A 21,661-nucleotide genomic window follows, 5' to 3' on the forward strand; every position below is an offset into this window, starting at 1 on the left:
AACGTATTACATTATGTGAACTTTCAATCAATTACATTGCAAATCAAGGCTGTATTCCTTTAGCATGCATAAAAAAAATGACTTTTTGATAGTGTGGTCCTCACTCTGTTCAAACCAGTAGTGCAGGCAGTCTAGCATCACAAAACTATAGGTTTAGGTGATCATAAGCTAAAGGAGGGACCTGTCTCCTGGACTATTAGTATGTTCCTCACCTAGGAATACCTTTTCTATATTGCCTTATTACCACATCACTGAGTAATGAGTCACACAGGAATGCGAGAGCTGCAGTTTGTGCTCACCCGTGGGCCGTCGAGGCTCAGCCACATCTCTATGTGACCCATTGCCGATTGTTGGGGGTGAAATTGACGTCTTGACCTCAGTTTGCTGTTGCCGAGCATTCGCCTTCTCCTGTTCTTCTCGCGTCCGCTTGTTGCGCTTGTAGGTGTCTGTGTTGCGAGCGTCAAGGTGGGCATGCCTCTTCTCTGAGATGCTCTGCCGGCCAAAGCCGTCTCGACAAAAGGTGCCACCGTCTACCAGGGACAACCTGCATGCATGCAATACAGTAGCCATTGTACATCAAGGATACTGGTCACCCATGTCCTGCTTGAACTGAACGTGCAGTCTCTGATGAAGTTATTCTACTTGGACATTGTTTTTTAACGTGAAGATCGGGACGCCAGTCACAGAAGAGTACAAATTGGATATTAAGTCAAATATCCAGTCGCGCATAAAATCTAATCAAGTGCATTTCTGAAATATCAGACTACAGTTATTTTTCTGAGAGAGAAATTTTGTTATGCAAGAAAAATGACACAAAAGTGCGATGAAAGAAAGAAGGCAACATTCTTGTTGAATTCCAATAGGAAGTTCCTGTGGTATCACACATGGCAACAACAAGAGGCTGAGGCTATTAAAGGAAACATCGGTGAAGTGTGTTCAATGCAGAGGCAAGATCAACTTGGTCAGCTATCACAAGCTCTTTCCACTAAATGTCATTAGCAGATCTGTGTTATCATGCAATAGTGTAACTGATGCCACTTCATGGAAGCAAGAATTTACGAAGAAAAGTTCTATTTCAACTGCAGTTTTCGTCACTAATAGCTCATCTCTCCGCACTGTACAAGCACTGAAAGAAGGAGAGAGAGAATTCATAGAATGACAGAAAGATTAACCAGAGGTAGTTGCGATTGGTCACCCCACACGGGGAGGAGAGAGTGCGCGGATAAAATGAGGAATGTAAGGAGGTGAGGGAGAGAAAAAAAAGAGATGAATAGAAACTAAGTAATTGTTCTGTTAGTGCAGCCTGATTTACCATTTCCTTTTCGTAGCCATTCGAAGTGCGACCTATGCAATGCAACAGATCTAAATGTCAGCGTTAAGCAACAAAACCTTGGTAGTAGCAGAAATTTATGACAAATGATCACTGCACTCCTGATGTAAAAGCAAGTGCAGAAAAAAAGCTCGGGGACATGGATGCACAATCAGGGTAGGCTACGCAGTTAGAAGTGACACATACTCGCTCTGATTGAGGTTGTTGTTCTCATGACCAAGAGTAGGTGTTGGGGCTTCTTCTTCAACTGGTGTCATGGGTGGAACAGAGGTGTCCCCACCGCGCAAGCAGCTCGGGTAGTCGTCCTCTATCTGCACCGTGTCTGCGGGTACCCGGCTGGTGTTGGGGGACAATGGAGTGGGCCGGTGGTTGGGCGCGGTGCGAGGCGCCGTGTGATGCCGGCTGTGCCGTTCGGAGAGCCAGCTGTCATGACTGGCACGCAGGTATGACTCGTTGCGAAGGTTGGACGGCAATGTGCCAGAACTCTGGCCCATAAGCCGCTCCAGCACGGGATTCCTTCCATAGCCATCTGTGCAGGGAGAAAGAAAAACGGTGCCGTCAAAGAATGATGGGACAATGCTTGGCAAAAGGCAAAAAGAGAGGTTAACAGATTGTGCAGCATATGTTATAGTGCAATCATAAAAAAGAAAGAACAATGAAGTTACCCATGCAGAATGCAATGACAAATTCAATTAAAAGATCACATGCTTGCTACGAGAACTAAGTCAGCTCATTCGGAGTTGTGTTTCAAACTGCTGAATTTTAAGACATTTAGATGGACGTGCTGGATGAGAAAACTTAAAGGTATGGAGGTTGAATATACTGTATTGCAGCCCAAGGTTCAAGAGAAAATGTTTTGGCTCTATAGACCTTTTCACAGGAACAGCCTCGAACCAGTCAGCTGCAGGGGTAGAGGGTATGCTCTCAGTGTTGCCATCGTGCTTTGGGCTGCGCCACTGCCGTGTTTGTGTTGCTTTGGTACGCGTTTGTGTGACTGTGTTGTGAGCCCGTCTCCGATACGAAGTGACTATCATGGCAGAAAATTTACTGCATTCGCATAGCAAGTCATCTGGCCATCACTGTGTCGTGTACGAGTGAACGAACAAGCAGCAGAAGAGCAATATTTTAGGTGCAATCATGTGTCCGCAGCACAGTAAGCCACGCGATGAGTGCAAGTGTGGCATGTTCGCGCGGCATCGTTTTCCTTCGTCGCCTGAATTGCGGCAGCTGTGGGTGGCTTCAGTAAATCGGAAGAACTTCCGCGTGTCGCCATCGTCACGCCTCTCTTCCCAGTATTTCGTTGGCGGCAAGAAAACCGACGAGAACAACGTTCCCGTGCAGCATCCTGGATAGGAAGGTACGCAAGCCACTGATGACTTACCTAGTAACTCGTAAGAATGTTACGGATTCGTACTTCATATCGTCCATAATACAGCGGCCGACACGGCTGCAAACTCCGCCTTGTCCGGTTACGCATGTGCAGCCTGCGCGCGCCGTACTTCACAGGAGGGCCTCGCGGCAACCCACGCGCGATGGGGCCTACTGTTCACGGCTTGCGACGGTGTCAAATTCCCCTTCACCAGCACGACTTTTTCCTTCACATTGTGCTCCAGTGACTGACCCACCCAGCCAGACTGCACGTAGTTGTGCGACTCCAGTGCCTCGTAGTTGCACACCTGGCAAAGACCCCACACATTCGCCTCAACGATATATTAACAATGTTCACTCGCCGTATTTCTGGCCACTCACACGTGTCCTCGACCTAGTTTTCGACGTCGTTGGGGTGAATGTAGGTCAAGGTATCTGTGAAGAAGAATTGTGCGGTGTTTACAGTTTACAGCTGACAAACTTGGGCACCGCGAACGAGTATGCGCGGAGGTTGAAACTGATGAATGATCCGTAGACGTTTAGTACGCCAATAAAGGAAATCGGTAGACAGCTGCAAGAACATTCTGGTTACCGATTATTAACACTTCACGCCGTGATCGACCTTCTACTACGCTTGCTGCTACTGGTACCGACGACGAAGCACTGCCGTTCGCAGACGCGGAGCTCATTCTTGCGTTGCGAGCGCGAATGCGCGCCGCTGAACGGTTCAGACAGCGACGAATCAATCAGTGGCAGCGACGATATGAAACAAAACAGTCCAAAGAAACGAACAATCAGCAAACACAGGCTTTAGCAGAGATCTCACACCAATGGATAGCGCGCCGGTTCGAGTACGCGCAGCCCAAGATGGCGATTTCGCCAATCTTGCACGTTAGGCGGCGCGCATTTCAATATGGCGCCCCCCTGGCGTGAGAATTTGAAAAGGTGTATAGGATCATAGAACTGAGCATAACAAAAATAAAATCCATTACAAAATCCTGGCTGCACAACTGCTCATGTCGCACGAGTTTCGGGAAGCGCAGTCCTCACATTCGTGCACAGGTGGTGGAGGCGGCTGCTTGGGCACGTAGACCACAGTGTTTTCAGAGTTGCCACTTGTGGAGTGGTCCGGTGTCCGACCACTGCCCCCTGAGACCGAGAGGTTTTCACAGGACGAGGAGGCAGCCGTCGAGTCTGAGCTGAGCAGCGAGTCTGATCGCAGGTGTACCGAGAACGAGTCCCCACTGGACAGGAAGCCCTCCTCGAACCTGCATCGGTGTACAGAATCATATTCATTAAGAAAGCAGCCTTTCAATTTCCTCATTTTGTGATCAGTGAAGACGACAAGATACAGAAAGAAGTATGCACACTGGTATATGACTGTTGTTTGAAGTCTGCATCAGAACTTCCAGTTGATAAGACCAGAAATAACGTTCATACAATGTTGATGAAAAGCAGTAAAGAGGGAGGGAGAAAGACAAACAGCAGATGAAACTCTTGGAGACGCTTTTACAGATAAGGTAAGGTAACAGTGCATTTGAATACTAGCGTTGTTCGAAAAATTTAAAGAAAGAATGATTTGAGATAAATCGCATAAATTTTATAAACTAATCCAATATTCACAGCCTCAAACAAAACACTTAGTAAGTGCTGCTGCCTTTTTTCACAATTGGTTTATATTGTGCAGGCCATAAATAAAAACAAGACTCTGTGTAAAGATCAGCTCCAGGAAACCACACATATATTAACAAAAGGTCACAAGCATTACTTAGCTACCACCTATGTTCAGCACCTGTACATGTTCCACGTCCTTGCTATCAAATTTTCAGTCTACCACTTGCAGATTAAATGTAGAATAAGACTACTTGTAGAATAAATGCAGCACCTGAGGTTTTCAGCAACGTCTTGCGAGGGCACTCGTCGTGCTATGGTGAGGGTGATGGCATTTGGGTTGGGCCCCTCGCCTTGGGTCATGGCACGACGCAGTGTCTCCATGGCTTGGCTGTTGGTCATGCCCAGGAGTGAGATGCCATTGATGTTGAGTAGCTGGTCATTCGTACGTAAGCGCCCATCCTGGAAAGCAACAACAAAAAAAGAAAGTCTCTTTTCATTACGTGAGCTGAGGCAAACAATGCATCCTGCAACAAAGGGCCAAGCAGGAAGGGTTTTCAAGAAAAAATAAAAGAGCAGCAAGAAAGCTAGCAAAGATGGTGAAAATGGTACATAAAAGATGTGCCAGCCTGCTAGAGCCAGATAAATTTTAAGTTTTTCCTACAATAAAGTGCTTGAAGTATGCTCAGCATTCTCAAAGATATCAAAAGTAATAAAAAGTATACTGAGTTCATGTTACACTTTATGAGCTTGCAAAGAAAACTAAGTCATCATGTTAATTAAAAGTAATGTGGAAGATTCAAAGTTTTACATAATAAGATGAAGCTAGCTAGTCAACAGGTCGAGCTCACCTCAATTTTTGTAGATTGCTCCCCCTTCTTTTCTATACAGAGCTCTGTACCCTTCGCACAATATAATTCCTAACCGATTTACAATGCAAAGAAAAGTAATTGTAGAAAGCCCACCTTAGATGCAGCACCGCCGTGGATCACTGATTTGACGAAGATGCCCAGGTCGACAGGTGTGCTGGCACCAGTCGACGTTTTGCCCTTGACACTTACGCCAAGGCCAGCCGAACCGGTGTCATTGAGTGGAATGTCAAGCGTCAAAATTTCCTTCTGACGCCAAGGGAAAATGCCGACTTCATCACCAGCTTTCTCAGGGGGCTGCACAGCGGGAGGTTCAGACAAAGTGGTCATGGAACAACTCTCTTTAAGTTAAATGACACAGATCCAGATGCCCAAACCCTCTAAGAGAGAATCAATCAACCTAGTGCACTTTATAGGCACAGGCATCTATTGAATGGTAAGCCATAGCTATGTTCCTTACAACACCCTGTCTTTAGGTACAGGCAGAAAGCTCGTCTTGAGAATGTAGCGACGATGAGTTACACGAGTTCAGATGAAAGTATAACCTGCAATAGCAATTACCACAGAAATGCAGCCCTGTAAGGTGAGAAAAGATAGGAAGTTGTATATAGACGCTTGCTCCATTCTCTAGTACTATGCATACCTGCCAAGTTTGGAGAAACGGAATCCAGGAATTTACTCAACGGGGGGGGGGGTATAAAGTATGCCGACCGCGGGGGGGGGGGGGGGGGGGGGGGGGTACTGCGATAGCAATTATATGGACACTGTCAGCGGGATTTTGCAGTCGCCGTTGACCTGTACAGAGTCCAAACCGTTAACATCGCTTACGCATCGTCTGTTTCACGTGCGAGTAAAAGCGCGCTGGCGCTAGGGACGAACGCGGTTGAAGCAGAGATGAAACGACCCGGCCGTCACCGTCGCGCGAACGGCACATGCGATAACATCGCTCTGCGTGCGAGGCCTGTCGTCGCTTGCTTACCAGTTATTTCGTCGGGCAAGGGACCATAAGGGGCGCCGTTGAGACGAAGACGGTCGCGAGCGCTGGCGAACGCGCTAGTATCTCGACAGACATCGGTAACGGCTACCCTTTTAAGTGCTGGGCTTTAACACAAAATTTCGAAGGCGAGATAACTTGTGGGATAGATTTGTGTGTACACAAACGCATCATCTACGAAATATTAACAGCTGATATAACCTATAACACATTTAGCATCAATTTTTAAATTGCGTGTAGCGCATCTGTACGCGAAACATCCCACCTCGCGTCACGACATCAAACAACAGCCACCTGCATCACGAGCTTGTGTTGGCGCCATAATTCTTGCGAGCGCTCTCTCCTAGCGAAAACAGACCGCACCTTTTTTATGTATTTTTATGTACGCATCACAGGCAAGACGCGGCTGCAGCGCTATGACACGTTTGCGTTGGCAGCACTGCGGCACAAAGTGCACAGCTACTTCATGCGCAATGAAACTGAGTTGAACCTTTCTACCATCGTTAAAAAAAAAAAAAAAAGAAGAAGAAGAATCCTTTCTACTCCGTGGCCAGACAACTTTGCTCATGTGGCCAGACAAAGCACTGGACGCGCGGGGCAAAACTGGATTTCCGGGAGATTTTCCTATGACCTGTACAACCGGGAGGAACGTTCAAAATCCGGGAGTCTCCCGGGTAATCCGGGAGACTTGGCAGGTATGACTATGTGATATTCAACTAAACAATCTGCCAGCAATTTCGTGCAATCAAGAGCAGTGACACAGTATTACTGAATGGTTATCGTCAAAGTTTCTTGTTCTCTTCGGAAGAGAGAGTACCTATAAAAGGTTTCTTTCCTTTCTGTAACGAACTTTCAGTTGGTGTTACACATGCCACTCATGCCAACTGAGAAAAAGCGAATGATATTAACAACTGTGCATGACACATTTATATGACTATCCAAACATTTACATTCTGTCACACTACACTAAAAAAATAGTGCGAAAGTTTATACAGTGCGTGACTTTGATACCATAATGCACATATTCAGGTTTCTTAATTTAGCAAGCTCCACTGATTTGAGCCAATTTATATTGCCACAAATCTGCAGCTTTTAGCAATTGCCTTTTTTACACTGCTACCACACACAACACAGTAGCAACATGAAGCCATCAGTTATGTGATGAAGAAGAGGAACTTCAGGGTTTATAATTTTTAGACAAAAAAGAACCATATTAAATAACTAAGCAACCAATACTCTGACATGGCGTGACCATCACTGACACTCACAATTTCTCGTGGAAGACCAGGACTAGGTGAGGGGTCAGGCTCCTGCCTGGAGACAACCAATTCCACAGTGCTCCCAGGTGGCGCATTTCTCAATATTGTGACAGCATCAGTTTGTGACCGGCCTGTCATTTCTACACCATTCACCTGAAAAGAACATTTCACGAATGTGAACTACCGTCCATTAAGTTAGCAAAGGTGGAACGTGATAGTTCCACTTAAAATTAGCATGATACAACATTAAGAATTAATTAAACGTGGAAAAACCCCCGGTAGTTACACAAAAGCATGGCAGCTAGCGATACGTCATTTTACATCAGCTGGTCCTTTTATTTGCTGAGAAAAATTCTTCTAGAGAAGCTGCAACTGTCTTTGCTAAAAATAGTTGTAGTGACAAATAGTCCCTCATCTCCATGACATTCGTCATGGAGATGAGGGACTCGCAGTGTTTGTATGCAGCTTGTAAGTGATGAACTACAGTATGAAATAACAAAGCCATTTGTGGTTTTGCAGATAGCACACTGTAGGCTGTTCTTTTTCTCAATAGACCCTTTTTACAATCTGCGAGTGTGCTTCCCTGCACTGCATATTCGCCCACTAATGGCAGCACCTGTCTTCCTTCAAGTGAAGGCGAGGTCCTTGTTGCACATGCTGGGGCATGTCTGTGATGCGTGTTTATATCAAGAGAACTGATATGTTTTCCGCATCATAGCGCAATTAAACTGGGCTTGAACACGCTGTTTGCAGTAAGTGACTAGGCACCATTAGTTGGGCTAACTGCATCACATCAAAGCTAGCTTTACAATTATGAAAAGGCTGTTTTGTTACTTCCCAATATTACATACTCAATAAAGTAAATGTGTCATGCATTCGCTGCTTGACAAAACTGGCTGAGTGGTTTGCGTATAATTTTGCAAGCTGCACTTTACAGCCTAATCAATTTGAGTTTATACTACATCTGACAAGCCATGCAGCAAAGTTAACTTTGCCACAGCTCCTAAGTCGCAAATCCTACAAGTGCCATGATGCGTGTTTATATCAAGAGAACTGATATGTTTTCCGCATCATAGCGCAATTAAACTGGGCTTGAACACGCTGTTTGCAGTAAGTGACTAGGCACCATTAGTTGGGCTAACTGCATCACATCAAAGCTAGCTTTACAATAATGAAAAGGCTGTTTTGTTACTTCCCAATATTACATACTCAATAAAGTAAATGTGTCATGCATTCGCTGCTTGACAAAACTGGCTGAGTGGTTTGCGTATAATTTTGCAAGCTGCACTTTACAGCCTAATCAATTTGAGTTTATACTACATCTGACAAGCCATGCAGCAAAGTTAACTTTGCCACAGCTCCTAAGTCGCAAATCCTACAAGTGCCAGTCTGTGTTTTCACGCGTCTCATCTCACCTCAAGTAACCGGTCACCCGGCCTGAGCCGGCCATCATCAATGGCTGCGCCACGAGGCAAGATGTTCTTGATGTAGATGGGGCAGTTCCCGCCAGCTGGGTTGTCTCGCGTCGTCACACTGAAGCCCAATCCCTCGGGCCCCTTGACCAACTTTATGTGCACCTTGCGGCCGATCTTACGCGTGTTGGCAACATTGAGGCTCGAAGCTGTTGATCGTCCATTGGCAGTGGCAGAAGGTGGAGGCGGCGGAAGTTTTTTTGTTGGCGTCACTGTTGCCACCTTACTGTTGAGACCACCTGCACAGTGGAGAGCGAATGGAAGGTACGTAGTTGAGCAGGATATAAATAAAAAAAGAAAAGATTCATAATGCGCAAAGACAACAAAATGAAAGGAACCAAAACTTCATTACTAATCGATTACAAAGAGAGGGGTTTATGATACAATAGACGTAATGAAGAACAGCTTGTGCCAAATGATAGTACCAGAGCGTTTGTATAGCTAGCCACACCAGTTCAGCTCTAAAAGCCTGAAGACAGCAACGCTACATGCTACTACTGGTACAGAGCACAGGCTAGGTACACACAGGCACACACGTGACACTGAAAGCTCAGCAGATCAATCTCACCACACTCAATGTGAATGCGCAGCGTTGTACAAACTGCTGTCCAGGTGCACTTAGGTTCAAGGAAACAATCAGTGGAATGCAAAGGAGAATGCCACTGGACATTTTTTCTGGGTACCTTAGGGCAAAATTGGCCTGGGTTTCCAGATCCACTATCCTATTGTACAGCTTTTTTCACTATCAGCAGAAAACTGCCTCAGCCTACTACTAAAACTGTTGCACACCAACATGCTTCGCAACAGCAGCAGCATAGTACAACTCATCGCGACAATGACCTAGTATTATTTTTTACGCTCCCATAAACTTCCCCAATAATCGATCAGTGCTTCACAAGAACCCTGCAGTTCCAACACTGCAAACGATACTCACTCCTCTCCTCTCCCTCAACGAGACCGTTGACGACACCGTTGTTGAGCCCTTCAGATGGATCCTTGCGGAATGGAGGCGGGGGCGGCCTCTTGGGTGGGCTTTGCATTGAGGATGTTACAGAAGAAAAACCAGCGTCACTGCTACTTTGTGTTGATGACAGGGACGGAGGCAGTGACAGGGGCAAAGGAGGAGGAGGTGATGACATGGGAGAGGAACCTGAATGTGCCGGCCTCCGCCGTGACAGGTGCAGGCAGATTTCTTGAGACTGTAGCGCCTCCTGCAGCAAGACGAAAAAGAAATTTCAGCCAGTTCCAATCGTGAAAACCGTAGGACAGCAAAACTGTAAGCGCACAAGTGTACGTGATTGGCTAGCGAGATCACTGATGTTGTAAATCTGCCACTAGATTTGAAATATGCGCGCTTGCAAATTTAAACATCATCATCATCACCATTTCGAGTATGACCACCACCAATTCGTTTGATTTATTTCTTTATTCACTCCACCCTCTAGTCACGTGACCTGTGTGACGACGACTACTACTACTACTACTACTACTACTACTACTACTACTACTACTACTACTACTACTACTACTACTACTACGACGACGACGACACAGGGACAGATTCACTGTAAAAGACAGCTTCGCTGTAAAAAAATAAACAAATAGCTGAAACATGCAAAACGTCCGTTTCCACTGCATGGAGCAAGAGCAGGGTCGCGATTTCGTGATGATGCTTCTTACGCCAATTCTGTGCCACCCTTTATCATCTATCATTCACAGCAGCCTGATTCCACTGAAAATGTGGGAAGAGCTTCATTCTGACCACTGACGAAGCACAAGAAGCATGAAAAGGAACAGCATTGGAAAAAGTGTCGCTACAAAATTGTGACTGCTGTTGGTATTTTAGAAACACTTGCTACAGATTCGTTTGCTTCTGCACGTGACAGCACATTCTTCAGGAATAGAAACCATAATGTCAAATGGTCAACACATGGAAGGAACAGCAACAGAACATGATGAAAAAAAAAAGAGTTGAAGTTATTGAAGTTAACCTGTTCCCTTATCAGAAACACTGGCATTGCATACGACTTCAACCTCGGAAGCCTGTAGAGTTTGTAAGTTTTTATGTTCCAGGTTTCTTTCATTTCACAACACGGATGGTAATAAGAAAGTAGTAAATATTACAAATAAATTTGCACTGCTAATGCTGATGTGCATATCAGGTCAAAGAGGGCAATGTCAAGCATTCTTTCCACTTTGCAATTAAAATGAAAGTTTCTCTATCACTTCTGTGAACTTCACTGCAGCTTTACGTTCCTCCTTAATACTTCTCAAGTAAGAATTTTAAAGAAGTTAAAATGTGCAGGAATGTGCTCCCGATTCCAACATGGGAGCAGCAAGCAGGCGAGCCGAGGGCCCAATTGCACCTCCCCTCCCTGACTTGTCCCTCAGGACCTCAATAAAGTTCTTCGTCTGTCTGTCAGTGCAGGAATGCCAAGGAACACTAAGAGGGTATGCGGTAGTATTATTTTGCTTTTCCCATCTCGGTTCTCTGCACTTCTTTTTGCACCGTTCGCCCTTTCTGCTACTTGCCCTCTTCGAAAAGTGCATGACAGAAGCCGTGCACTCTACCTGTATAAATCTGCAATCTAATTTTGACCAACTCTTGCTCTAGGCAACGAATAGCCAGAAACTATATTCCTGTACATGCCCACCTTGAACACTTGCTGTGCAGCCTGGAAACTCAGGTGCAGGAGGCTCCGGCCATTGACCTCCACAATGGTGTCGCCGACCCGCAGCCGGCCATCCCGGTCTATTCGGCCGCCAGGCTCAATGCCCTGGATCACCAGGCCCATGTCCCTAGTTTCACAAATGAAGAGATAAGCACATGCAAACAATTCAGTAAGGAGTTTCTGAAGGTCTGTGAACTTCCACATTTAAGGAAAAGGTAATGTGCCCTCACCTTCCCCCACTGCCTTGTTCCGGAACAACATGGATGCCCAGTGGACCAGCCTCATTCTTGAGTACGACTATAGAGTCCCTGGATGAACAAGTAAAAAATATCAATTAGAAATCTTTGCATCATTACGCTTGCTCTAACTCATCTTCCTGCTCAGTAACAGTTTGTTTTAATACTAAGAGCAATGTGCAAGACGTGAACACTACGGTACCGTTTGATTGAACATGAACATAACACAATGCATAAACAAAGTTCACTCAGTTACCAGTTCACTCAGAGGAGATATTATACGTGCAAGCAAATGCAGTGAAGAAAATATCTTAGATGACATCTTGTCTACTGCCTCAGATGGAAGAACTGGAGGTTGAGTGTGCTGGTGCTTATATATATACTGCAGGTGTAATCCACTTCCAACCCATGTGTATCAAATTGGCTAGTAGTGATGGAAACAGCAATTTGAGTACAGTGCACTGATCCACAGCGAAAAATATTTTGATCACAGAAGTCAAGTCCTCTCTCATACAATGCGAAAAACCAATGGGAATGCACAGTGGTTGCAGTGAGGCATATGCATTTGATTAGTCACAAACTAGCAGTGCCTGGGAAGCACTGGCTTTGTACGAGAAGTGGTGGAAAAAAAAAGACGCATAAAAAAAAGAGTGCGGGCTTCTTACGCATCTTTTTTTATCCAACCAGCCAAACTGAATGTCCCTGTTTGCATGTACAGTCTCAACGGATGAAGATTAGCACAAGCAACCGGCGGTCGGAGCTGCAAAACCGCTACACGCAGCGCTCTTGCTCATGAGCCCGCCTACAGCGAGATTGCCAAGCACATTCCATTTTCTAAAGCAGGGGTGGCCGGCAGGATGGCAGAAAGCAGCCCAATCTTGCTGTTGGCCCACCCGAAAGCTCATATCTTAAAGAAACGCTTGTTCATTGCTTATTGGCAGATGTGGCTATGTACATGATTTCCTTTTATTATTATTTTTATTTTTTTTGTCGCTGGAGTTGCGAGCAACTGTATCTTTATCGCTGTTGCTCCAAAAAAGCTGTTTGTTGCAGTGCTTGCCACCAGCCACCCCTACTTTGAAAAATGGAGTGTGCTTGGCACTCTCGATAACGGCGTGTTCGGGAAAAACATCGCCGCGTGTCGCAATCTTGCTGCTCCAACCACCGGTCACTTGTGCCAATCTTTTTCCGTTGAGACTGTACCTCAAGTCGAAGCAAATACAACTACTATTGTAGTGATCTCGTTAAATTCGACAGGTCGTTAGCTAAGGATGTGGCAGTGGGAATTACAAGAGCTGTAATGGTTGCTTCATACAGACAGGCAGATGTCCTTGGTACTCAGGTAACTTTTATTCCCAGAAACTAGAGATGCACCTCAGTTTTTATTATGCAACTATAAGGTTCAACTCTGCAGGAGTCATTTTATATCATTAATGATAGTTTCATTGCAGCAGTAAGCGAGCTCTAATTTACCCAATACAAATGAATTATGACTGCAGAGGTAAGGTCATCACCTGATTGTAACCGAACACTTCCTTTAAAGTGAAACTTCCTTCCACATAAGCAGAAAAGACTAAGTATGTAGAAACACTACCGAGACAGAAATAGGCCCGTAGATACGTGGACCCCCCTCACCTTTCTTCGTGGCTGCTCCCTGACGAAGCTGCACTGTCCCTGTCAGGAGAAGAGCCAGCACTGCCCAGCGGTTCTTTCCTGCTGTCTTGAAACTGTAAAAACAAATGCCAGCAAGCATAATCACTTATACGCTAGGGTAAAAAACATATATCTCACAGAAGTATGAGTCATTAGATGCGTTACAAGAATACAAAATTGTTGAATTCACGCCGTACAACCCATCTACACGTACCTTGTAGAGCTGCCGGTCAGCTGCCTCTGCCCACCGAAGCATGTGGGGGTTGTTACCCAGCATGGACAGTCGTCCAGAGCCCCGAGAAATGCGCGACAGTGTACCCGCGTTAGACTTCTCTTCGCCGCCACTTCCCTCACCCCTCTCACCAGGTGGGGGAGGAGGCTGCAGCTCATTGTCTGACAGGCTGCCATTCTGTGGAGTTGCAGGGCAAAACAAACTCATGATGCCAATGCAGTATGTACACAGCCCATTAGCATGTTTGTATGACAGCACCGCCTGTCCAACTGAAGAACAGGAATCATGGAATCAAAGTAACCATGGCATCAAAGTTGCACATAAGAAGCCTTGTTAAATACTACAATGATAGTCGAAAAACCACTGGCCATTACTATGACATCAGCTCTCATGTCCACTCCCTCAGATTTTAAAAATTCTTTTGCAGATAGATAAATAATTTATTGCTAGAATTTACCAATGCAAATACACATGCACATGCACTGCACAAACACAGGAAAAAGAAAACGCTTACCTCCTTCACGTCTCGAGTAAGCGACAGGTCATCCACAACAACAGCTGCTGACCACCTCTTGCTGGGATCGGGTTCAGATGAAACTGGTGAAAGACGATTTAGCGTCGGCTCACTGCCCCTTCGTACCTGAAGGGGAGCGACGCCTGCAAGTACATTGGCAATGTTCAGAAAGTTTTCTTTATATCACTACCACCACTGGTAGCAATAACAGTGCATTATTGTAATAATTACCAATACTTAATATAAAGCCAACAAAGAAGCGTGTCATTCCTGGTGACATGGGGCAATGGCCACTGTGCATGCGATACGGCGCATTTATATGTAGCTGCTTATTGTTCTGAGGAAATTTGCTTTTCGTGTACGTGGTAAATCGGCACTCCTGATCGATGTCATAGTCTCACTTTGCCTGCGTTCAAGTACAGTCATGAATAGAGAGCATACAAAACACTTTTTAAATTTAATCAATGTAATCATCTTATCAAGATGCAGCTAGGATTGCTATAGATTGACGGTCATGCTTTTGTGAAGCACAGGTAAACTTATACACTGCAGGGTTTTACATGAGCAGATTGCAAATTTTATGGAAATGTTTGCATACTCAAATGTATCAACTTTATATAAATGTATGTGTACACTATAAATTTATAGACATACAAAAGGAAAGGCTCCTAAGTGGTCGTACTGACATTAAAAAAAAATGGTTTAATAAATGCTAGTAATATGAGATGGTGTTTAGTCTTGCGATTCTTTGTAACTCAGCACTAGAATGCAGCCTTCAAGCTTCTTCAATCACAGGCACTGTGTCGCAGCTCGTATAGCATGCAACTGCAAATGCTTACCGTAAAATGCCGAGCAAGTGCCCCCCTTCTGTTTTTGGGAGATCTGAAATAAGCGCCAATGACCGAGCAAGCCCCCCCCCCCCTCGCTCCTCCCCTGTGGCCACTTTTTTTTTTAAGATGAGCATCGCATGTGTAAAAAGAACCACAAGAATGAGTATACTGAATGCTTATCTCATGTTTATAAAATTCCGTTGTCATGTGGCCGGTCGTATATTGGTCAAACTGGTCGCTGCTTCAATGGTTTCACAATGACAAGGGGGAATAAAAACAGTAAATAAATAAAGCATTTCATTAGAAACATGGATAGGCATTTTTTATTTTTAGTGGCTCTCCTGCCGCCATCTTGAATTTTGGTCCGGGACCAAGCAAGCGCCCCCCTCCAAATCTGGTCGGATTATCTTGCACCGTAGGGGGGGCGCTTGCTCGGCATTTTACGGTAAGCTGGCATACCCTTCCACAGTTGTGCTATCAGCAAGCCAGAGCTTCCTTCTTGCATTAGTGACATCACATACTGCTGCCATCCAAAATGGTTTGAGAAGCGATATGTCTTGCAGAAAAACATCGGGTCGTTTGCCGAACTTTCAACTCACCCACTGGAAGCTTGTCTGCGGTAATTTCCTCCACGTCGACGTAGCTGGAACCACCCTTGATGCCTCCATTGTGGTTCAGCTCGTTGCAGTGGAAGATGTCGGGGCTCTCCGTGCCCACGGAACTAGCGCTGGTCCCGTCTCCAGCATTATGAGTTGGGCAGGGAGATGACTGCTCTTCAAACACGGCTATGATCTGCGCACGGGAAGTTGACATTTGCGCTTGACGCTCAAGGACAAACAGCAGTCAATTAAGCAGAGTTTATGAAAAGCACACGACTCTCTTGCAGTCACAAGCAAATCACTATCTCAATCTAGGTTTATCTAAGGAAAACAAGGCATTTTTAGGATATACAGCAGCAATAAAGCTTCTGTGTAACCAAGCTAAACAACAATGGACAATTTCTCCATTCCTTGTGATAGTGACGTGTTGGATGATAACAGGCCCACCATCACAGCTTTCATAGCTCGTGACTGAGGCAGCTCGTGTTCACAGCGAAATGAAGCAAGCGAACAGTCAAGGATAATAGTACACTGGTGAAGAAAAAGAGAGATCAGTGGCAATTGTTTCCACCTCATACAGAAATGGTACAAATGTAATAGAAAGCGTGAGCAAAAGCTAAATTTGTACCAACAATCGGGCAGACATTGAGTCCGGCAGTGGAAAAGAAAGTAAGCACCACTCACTTGTTCCCTGTCATCGACGACGTCATTGAGGTGGTCATCAAGATCCAGGATGCCCCCGTCATTACAGCTTTTAACATTATGTACAGTAACCCAGGTGTCTTGAGGCTGGAAAAATAAAAAAAGAGAAGAAAGAAAGTAAGACCTTTAGAGTTTCTGAAATGCTCAATTCCTTTCAACGGTGCACAACAGCAGAATGTCGCTTCAGGTATGTAAAACACATAGGATTCATCCACACACGTGAAAACAAACCAGTACACACCCATCCTATATATACATATCTGTACCAACTTGAATGTACACATTTATTTATCTAAGCTGTTGAGGATCCACCATTACCACATGCGAAGTGTGCTACAGCACAGTATCCCTGAACTAAATTTCACAAATTGACAACAGTTAATCAAGAAAATGCTAACTTGCCCACAAACAAGAAATGAACCAGCAATGAAGTTTTCCTTTTTCCAAAGTAGTGCAAGGCTTTCATCGGATTATGCAGCTGAAATAGTGTAAAAATTGAAAAAAATAAGAGAAATTGATTTTTAAAAATGCGCAGGGTTTTTCTGAGTTGTAAATGTGTGCAGTGTTGCAAGAACTATGTCAACTACAGTTTCCACTGTTTATTGATAATAGCCTTCCATACTAATCATCACTATTGTTGGTGGTGGTAAAGACAGATCTAGCGTACAAGTTTTCATCCTTATGCTCCAACTCACAACTTGAAGACTTTCCATCAAGAGGAGCAAAAAGGTTAATGAGCGGTAAGTATACTGTTAAGATGAATTACAATGTAGGCATCGACACTAATTACGAGATCAGGGGCGTAGCCAGAAATTTTTTTCGGGGGGGGTTCAACCATACTTTATGTATGTTCGTGCGTGCGTTTGTATGTGTGCGTGTATATATACGCAAGCAAAACTGAAAAATTTCGGGGGGGGGGTTTGAACCCCCCCAACCCCCCCCTTGGCTACGCCCCTGTACGAGATGGTTCACAATGATATGAGGGTCTTCATCCCCATCCAAAAATCCGCACAAGAGCGAGCTTGGAGCAAAACAGCTGCTCTAGTAGTGGAGCTAAACAAAGCCTTTTCCAGTGCCTTGATGGCAGCATCATTCAAAAGGAAACCATAGCGGAGCACCGACTCTCCCGGCGCTATGGCCCCAAAAGAGAAAGAGACATTGTCCAGGAAGCAAGGAGGACACAATCAAAGAAAGCTGGCTGCTCGTTGTAGCTCAATGACATGCAGTGTAGGGGAAGAGGTGTCGAGTCACTGAGCTATGCGATACCAGAGGTCTTTCCTAAGGTTGCTGTACCGTTGACAGCCACTCCAAAGCAATGAATAATGCAACAGCAAGTAAAGAATACTCAGTACTCCTACTGCAACTATTAACACTGCTGTTATGAGCAGAGAGTTATCACTTGCACCATAGAGGTATAAATGATGTCTAGTCAAATAAATCAAAATAATAAATGCATCATGGCGAGCTAGACAATCTCTTGTACAAAACAAGCTCCATCAATGAAGCACTGATGATAAAATGCTGAAATGCAAATATAATGAAATGCATTAGGATAGACACTTTTCTGCGACACAACATGGCGCTATAGCTCCATCAATGAAGCTCTCATGATAAAACGCTGAAACGCAGATATAATGAAATGCATTAGGATAGACACTATTCTGCAACACAACCCGGCGTATAGCGCGGTGTTGTGTCGAGTGTGCTTTCCTTTTGTCCTTGTGTTTAGCCTGCGCTACCATCAAGTATTATAAAAAGATCGATATTTATGAAAAAGTACCTTCTGGCACAAACTTATTTGTCGATGGGATATGCAATGTCCATCAAAGGATATGCAATTCTGTGGTCTTTTTACAGATAACACTAGCTAGAAAAGTAATTCCGCTAGTTGCAAGTAATCTAGATGATAAAGTGTATTCAGACATGACTATAAGATAGAAGAACTCAAGATGATGCTAGAAGTATAACACATGCAGGCTATGCACAATGGTCAAACAAAATGGCCATTTGGCACCATTGTCTGCTTAGCATGACAAAAGGAACCATGAGGATCAAGATTACCACTTACAAGAGAGCCTATATTACGTTTGCATTTTCAAGTCTCTCGCTTTTTCCCAGACTGTGCTTAGGAAAATCCACTGGCAGTATGTGGCAATGAATGTTCGAGAAAAGAAAGGCACTGTATAACTTGCCGGGTTATCCCAAACCATATTTTACAACCTGTAAGCAGTAAATCAGGTGGGATACACTATCAGATCCGGCTTAATCATGTGTTTCCATGGTATCCCAAGCTGCTTGCCAGGCTCATTATAATAATATCTCGGATTTTACGTCCCAAAACCACGATATGATTACGAGAGGCGCCGTAGTGGAGGGCTCCAGAAATTTCGACCATCTGGTGTTCTTTAACGTGCACCTAAATCTAAGTACACGGTCTTGCTTGCCAGGCTCAATCTCACAAAATCATCAAGATGACACTGTTATTAGAGGATTACCTAGTGTCAGTTGAAAAATACCTGCTTCCTTCCGGTGTACCACAAGCCTCGCCATAACCCCTGGAGGCGCCACATTGCTACGACATAATTTCTAGAGCGACCAACATGTTAACAGAAATGTCTGAATTTTTTTCTTGCTTTACAAATTATGCCGCAGCAAAAGTAAGCGGCATCAACGAGCTTTAATTGTTTGGTATCAATTTCCTTGATTCAAAGCAACTCTGGAGAGAAAACTTCCCCGTTCCTTCTTTTGCTGGGCTTCTCAGAATTGCCAAAGTTGCCTGAGAATTCCAGTGTTTCCCCTGAAGGCAGAAACCCTGGGCCTGCAGTCACCTTCACAAAGTTCACTGCAAGCTTCAGCCGCTCACGTGACAAATGCACGCCCAGCTCGAAACGGCGCCGTCATGAAAAAAGAAAAGATAAAAAATAGACCAGACATCAACGTGTCTGGTCTATTTCGACTCTCTGGAAGACGACTAACGTGGGAACTTCAACTCCTCGAGCGCGAAAGACGACAAAAGAGATGCGACCGACTGCGGTGCCCTGCAGCCGCCGGCAAATCCAGCAACACGGTCCAATAAGCATTCATGCATGCGTCGCTGCTTCTACGACGGCAACGCGACCATCGCAGACAAAACGAGACTGCACTGACGGTCACGGTTCGTGCGCGCCACGGCTGATTCCAGGCGGTTTTTTTTTTTTTTTTTCTTTCTAGCCGCAACCCCTGGAGAGAGCATTTGCCTCTTCTAGCGAAACGCCACGGGTTCCTTGATCTGCTGTTGCTATCGGTGCTACTCACGGGCCATCGTCCCGTAGCCTCTTCGCCGCTGCTTGGAGGCACCATGCCGAGTGCGGACGATTGTATCGCGGAGTAAATAATGAATAGACTACTATAAGCACCGGACGTAAATTGCACGTTGCCGAGCCCTGAGTGCAACGACCAAAATCTTGCGCCAGACGATGCGGAGCGGAGGATGGAGCACGTGGTGGCGCGTTGGTGGAAGGCGGGAACATTCAAAATGCCCGCACCTGACCTGATGCGCTGGTCACGATGGCGATTCGAAAGCGGAGAACGCCGAGTTTGGTGAACGGTTATACTGGCAAAAGGAAGGGAGACAGGCATGAAGCGAAAACTGCAGTTGATGAGGGTTTGATAAATGGGTCGTCGTCACTTCCGAAACTGGATTTCGCAGGGGTTTTTCCTTTTGCATCTTTAGCTCTGAGGGTGGCGCATGGAGAGAATGCTGTACTTTTTAACAGCGCTAGTCATGTGTGCATTCTTGTCCGTGTCTACTTCGCGCTGTTTTTAACTATGGATACGTACCAACTGGATCGCATTCACTCTCTTTTAAGTATCAAGAATTTTTTTTCGGGGGGAGGGAGGTTCAACCAAACTTTATGTATGTTCGTGCGTGCGTTTGTATATGTGTGGAGTTGCCACTCCGGAATTGGAATCACTCCGGAATCATTCCAAATTTTCGCGACCCTTGAATGGAATGGGGACAACGCTTGGAGGAATGGAATGGGAATGGAATTACGTCTTTTTCCGAAAATAGAACACGTTTTCATCCCCCCCCCCCCCCCCCCCCCCCCTACGCGCTGTTTTTCAAACTTCAAACATCAGTAAGTCAGAGCCTCGAATTTAACAATAAAGCAGTATTTTTAATATGGCTTGGCTGATTACAAGCACGGTACATTTATAAGCAACGCGCCTACTACAAATCGAGGCATAAGTCAGTGTACAAACAAATGCATTATCCCAGCAGATACTGAAGGGAGAAACAAATTACCCCTGCGCGTTGGTTCCCATTGATACCCCCACACGAAAGTGGAGAATACTCTATGCAAAGCCTGATCTTTATCTCACGAGCAGTTTAGTACCTGACACACGTAAATAACCTTTGCGACAAGGAAGACATTGCATACCTGCGCACAGGTGAACACAGAAAGTTCTCCTCACCCCATCCATGCTTGCGAGGCGTGCTTGACAAGCGTGAGTGCTGACGAGCAGTGCGGCCCAGTGTTTCGTATTCGATGCAAAGACACAAGGTGTCGGAGCGGCGCACTCTTCCAACTAATACCAGCAGATCTAGAGGGTTTTGTTCCTCATTAACTAAATCTTAGTTTTCTTCATATTCACGACCGCTCCAGACGAGTGGAAAAACTGCCTAGTCTTCTGGAACACTACTTTTGTCAGCATAAAAATACGCTATGTTGTCTTTTTAGCATTAACGCATTTAAGCTTAAACAATATTAAAACATCACCATTCGTTGAAACATGCCGGCCATGCAAGTATGGTTGTACTGCACGAGATATGTCACCAAGCTACTATCCCCCAACCTTGGTAACGTGTTTTGCGTTCTTTCACAGTTCTTAATGCATCATGACATCAGCTTTATGGGGCGTTCATTCTTAACTCGATAAAACTATCAAGATGCCTTTCCTACGTTGAGGAATTACAGGAATGGAATTGAAGTGCCCGGTCATTCCCGGAGTGGGAATGGGCTAAGTTTTTCATTCCGAGGAATTGAAAGGAATGGAATTGCCGCAAGTTCTAATTCCCCAGAATGGAATGGGAATGGAATGGAGACGCCCATTTCGCAACACTGGTACACACATGCCAAATTTCAAAGTTTCGCAAGTGCTTTCTAAGTTCAGTGTTTCGTGTACCCTGACATTTATTCAGGGTGGGAGGGTTTACAAACAGAGGTTGGTTGGGAAGAGGAGGTAGAGTGTGATGAACAATTCGCTGCGCTTTTCTCTGCAGATAATTTACGGAAACGGAACTCGGTGGATGTAACGCAGAACACACGAATGGTATACA

General features: G+C 45.1%; 1 protein-coding gene across 11 annotated transcripts in view; it reads right to left on the reverse strand.

The window, feature by feature from the left end:
• LOC119387204 (partitioning defective 3 homolog) overlaps positions 1–21,661 on the reverse strand; it is a 179,741-nt gene that overhangs the window by 106,021 nt on the left and 52,059 nt on the right. For 10 of the 11 annotated variants that reach the window (XR_007415394.1, XM_037654520.2, XM_049413405.1 and 7 more), the window contains exons 2-16: positions 16,324–16,428; positions 15,640–15,832; positions 14,211–14,353; positions 13,679–13,873; positions 13,447–13,538; positions 11,806–11,883; positions 11,558–11,702; positions 9,838–10,114; positions 8,847–9,142; positions 7,441–7,584; positions 5,275–5,475; positions 4,584–4,771; positions 3,749–3,966; positions 1,517–1,859; positions 300–544 (exon numbers count right to left, since the gene is read on the reverse strand). Coding sequence is in view for 10 of the 11 variants with exons in the window: in XM_037654520.2 (XP_037510448.1) it covers positions 300–544; positions 1,517–1,859; positions 3,749–3,966; positions 4,584–4,771; positions 5,275–5,475; positions 7,441–7,584; positions 8,847–9,142; positions 9,838–10,114; positions 11,558–11,702; positions 11,806–11,883; positions 13,447–13,538; positions 13,679–13,873; positions 14,211–14,353; positions 15,640–15,832; positions 16,324–16,428 (2,863 nt within the window). In the remaining variant the exon portion in view is untranslated. Of the gene's footprint in view, positions 1–299; positions 545–1,516; positions 1,860–3,748; positions 3,967–4,583; positions 4,772–5,274; positions 5,476–7,440; positions 7,585–8,846; positions 9,143–9,837; positions 10,115–11,557; positions 11,703–11,805; positions 11,884–13,446; positions 13,539–13,678; positions 13,874–14,210; positions 14,354–15,639; positions 15,833–16,323; positions 16,429–19,635; positions 19,783–21,661 lie in introns of those variants that run through there. The other variant, XM_049413409.1, reaches the window with a different exon arrangement.

This window comes from Rhipicephalus sanguineus, chromosome 3 (genome assembly GCF_013339695.2).
Source record: "Rhipicephalus sanguineus isolate Rsan-2018 chromosome 3, BIME_Rsan_1.4, whole genome shotgun sequence".
Taxonomy (NCBI): domain Eukaryota; kingdom Metazoa; phylum Arthropoda; class Arachnida; order Ixodida; family Ixodidae; genus Rhipicephalus; species Rhipicephalus sanguineus.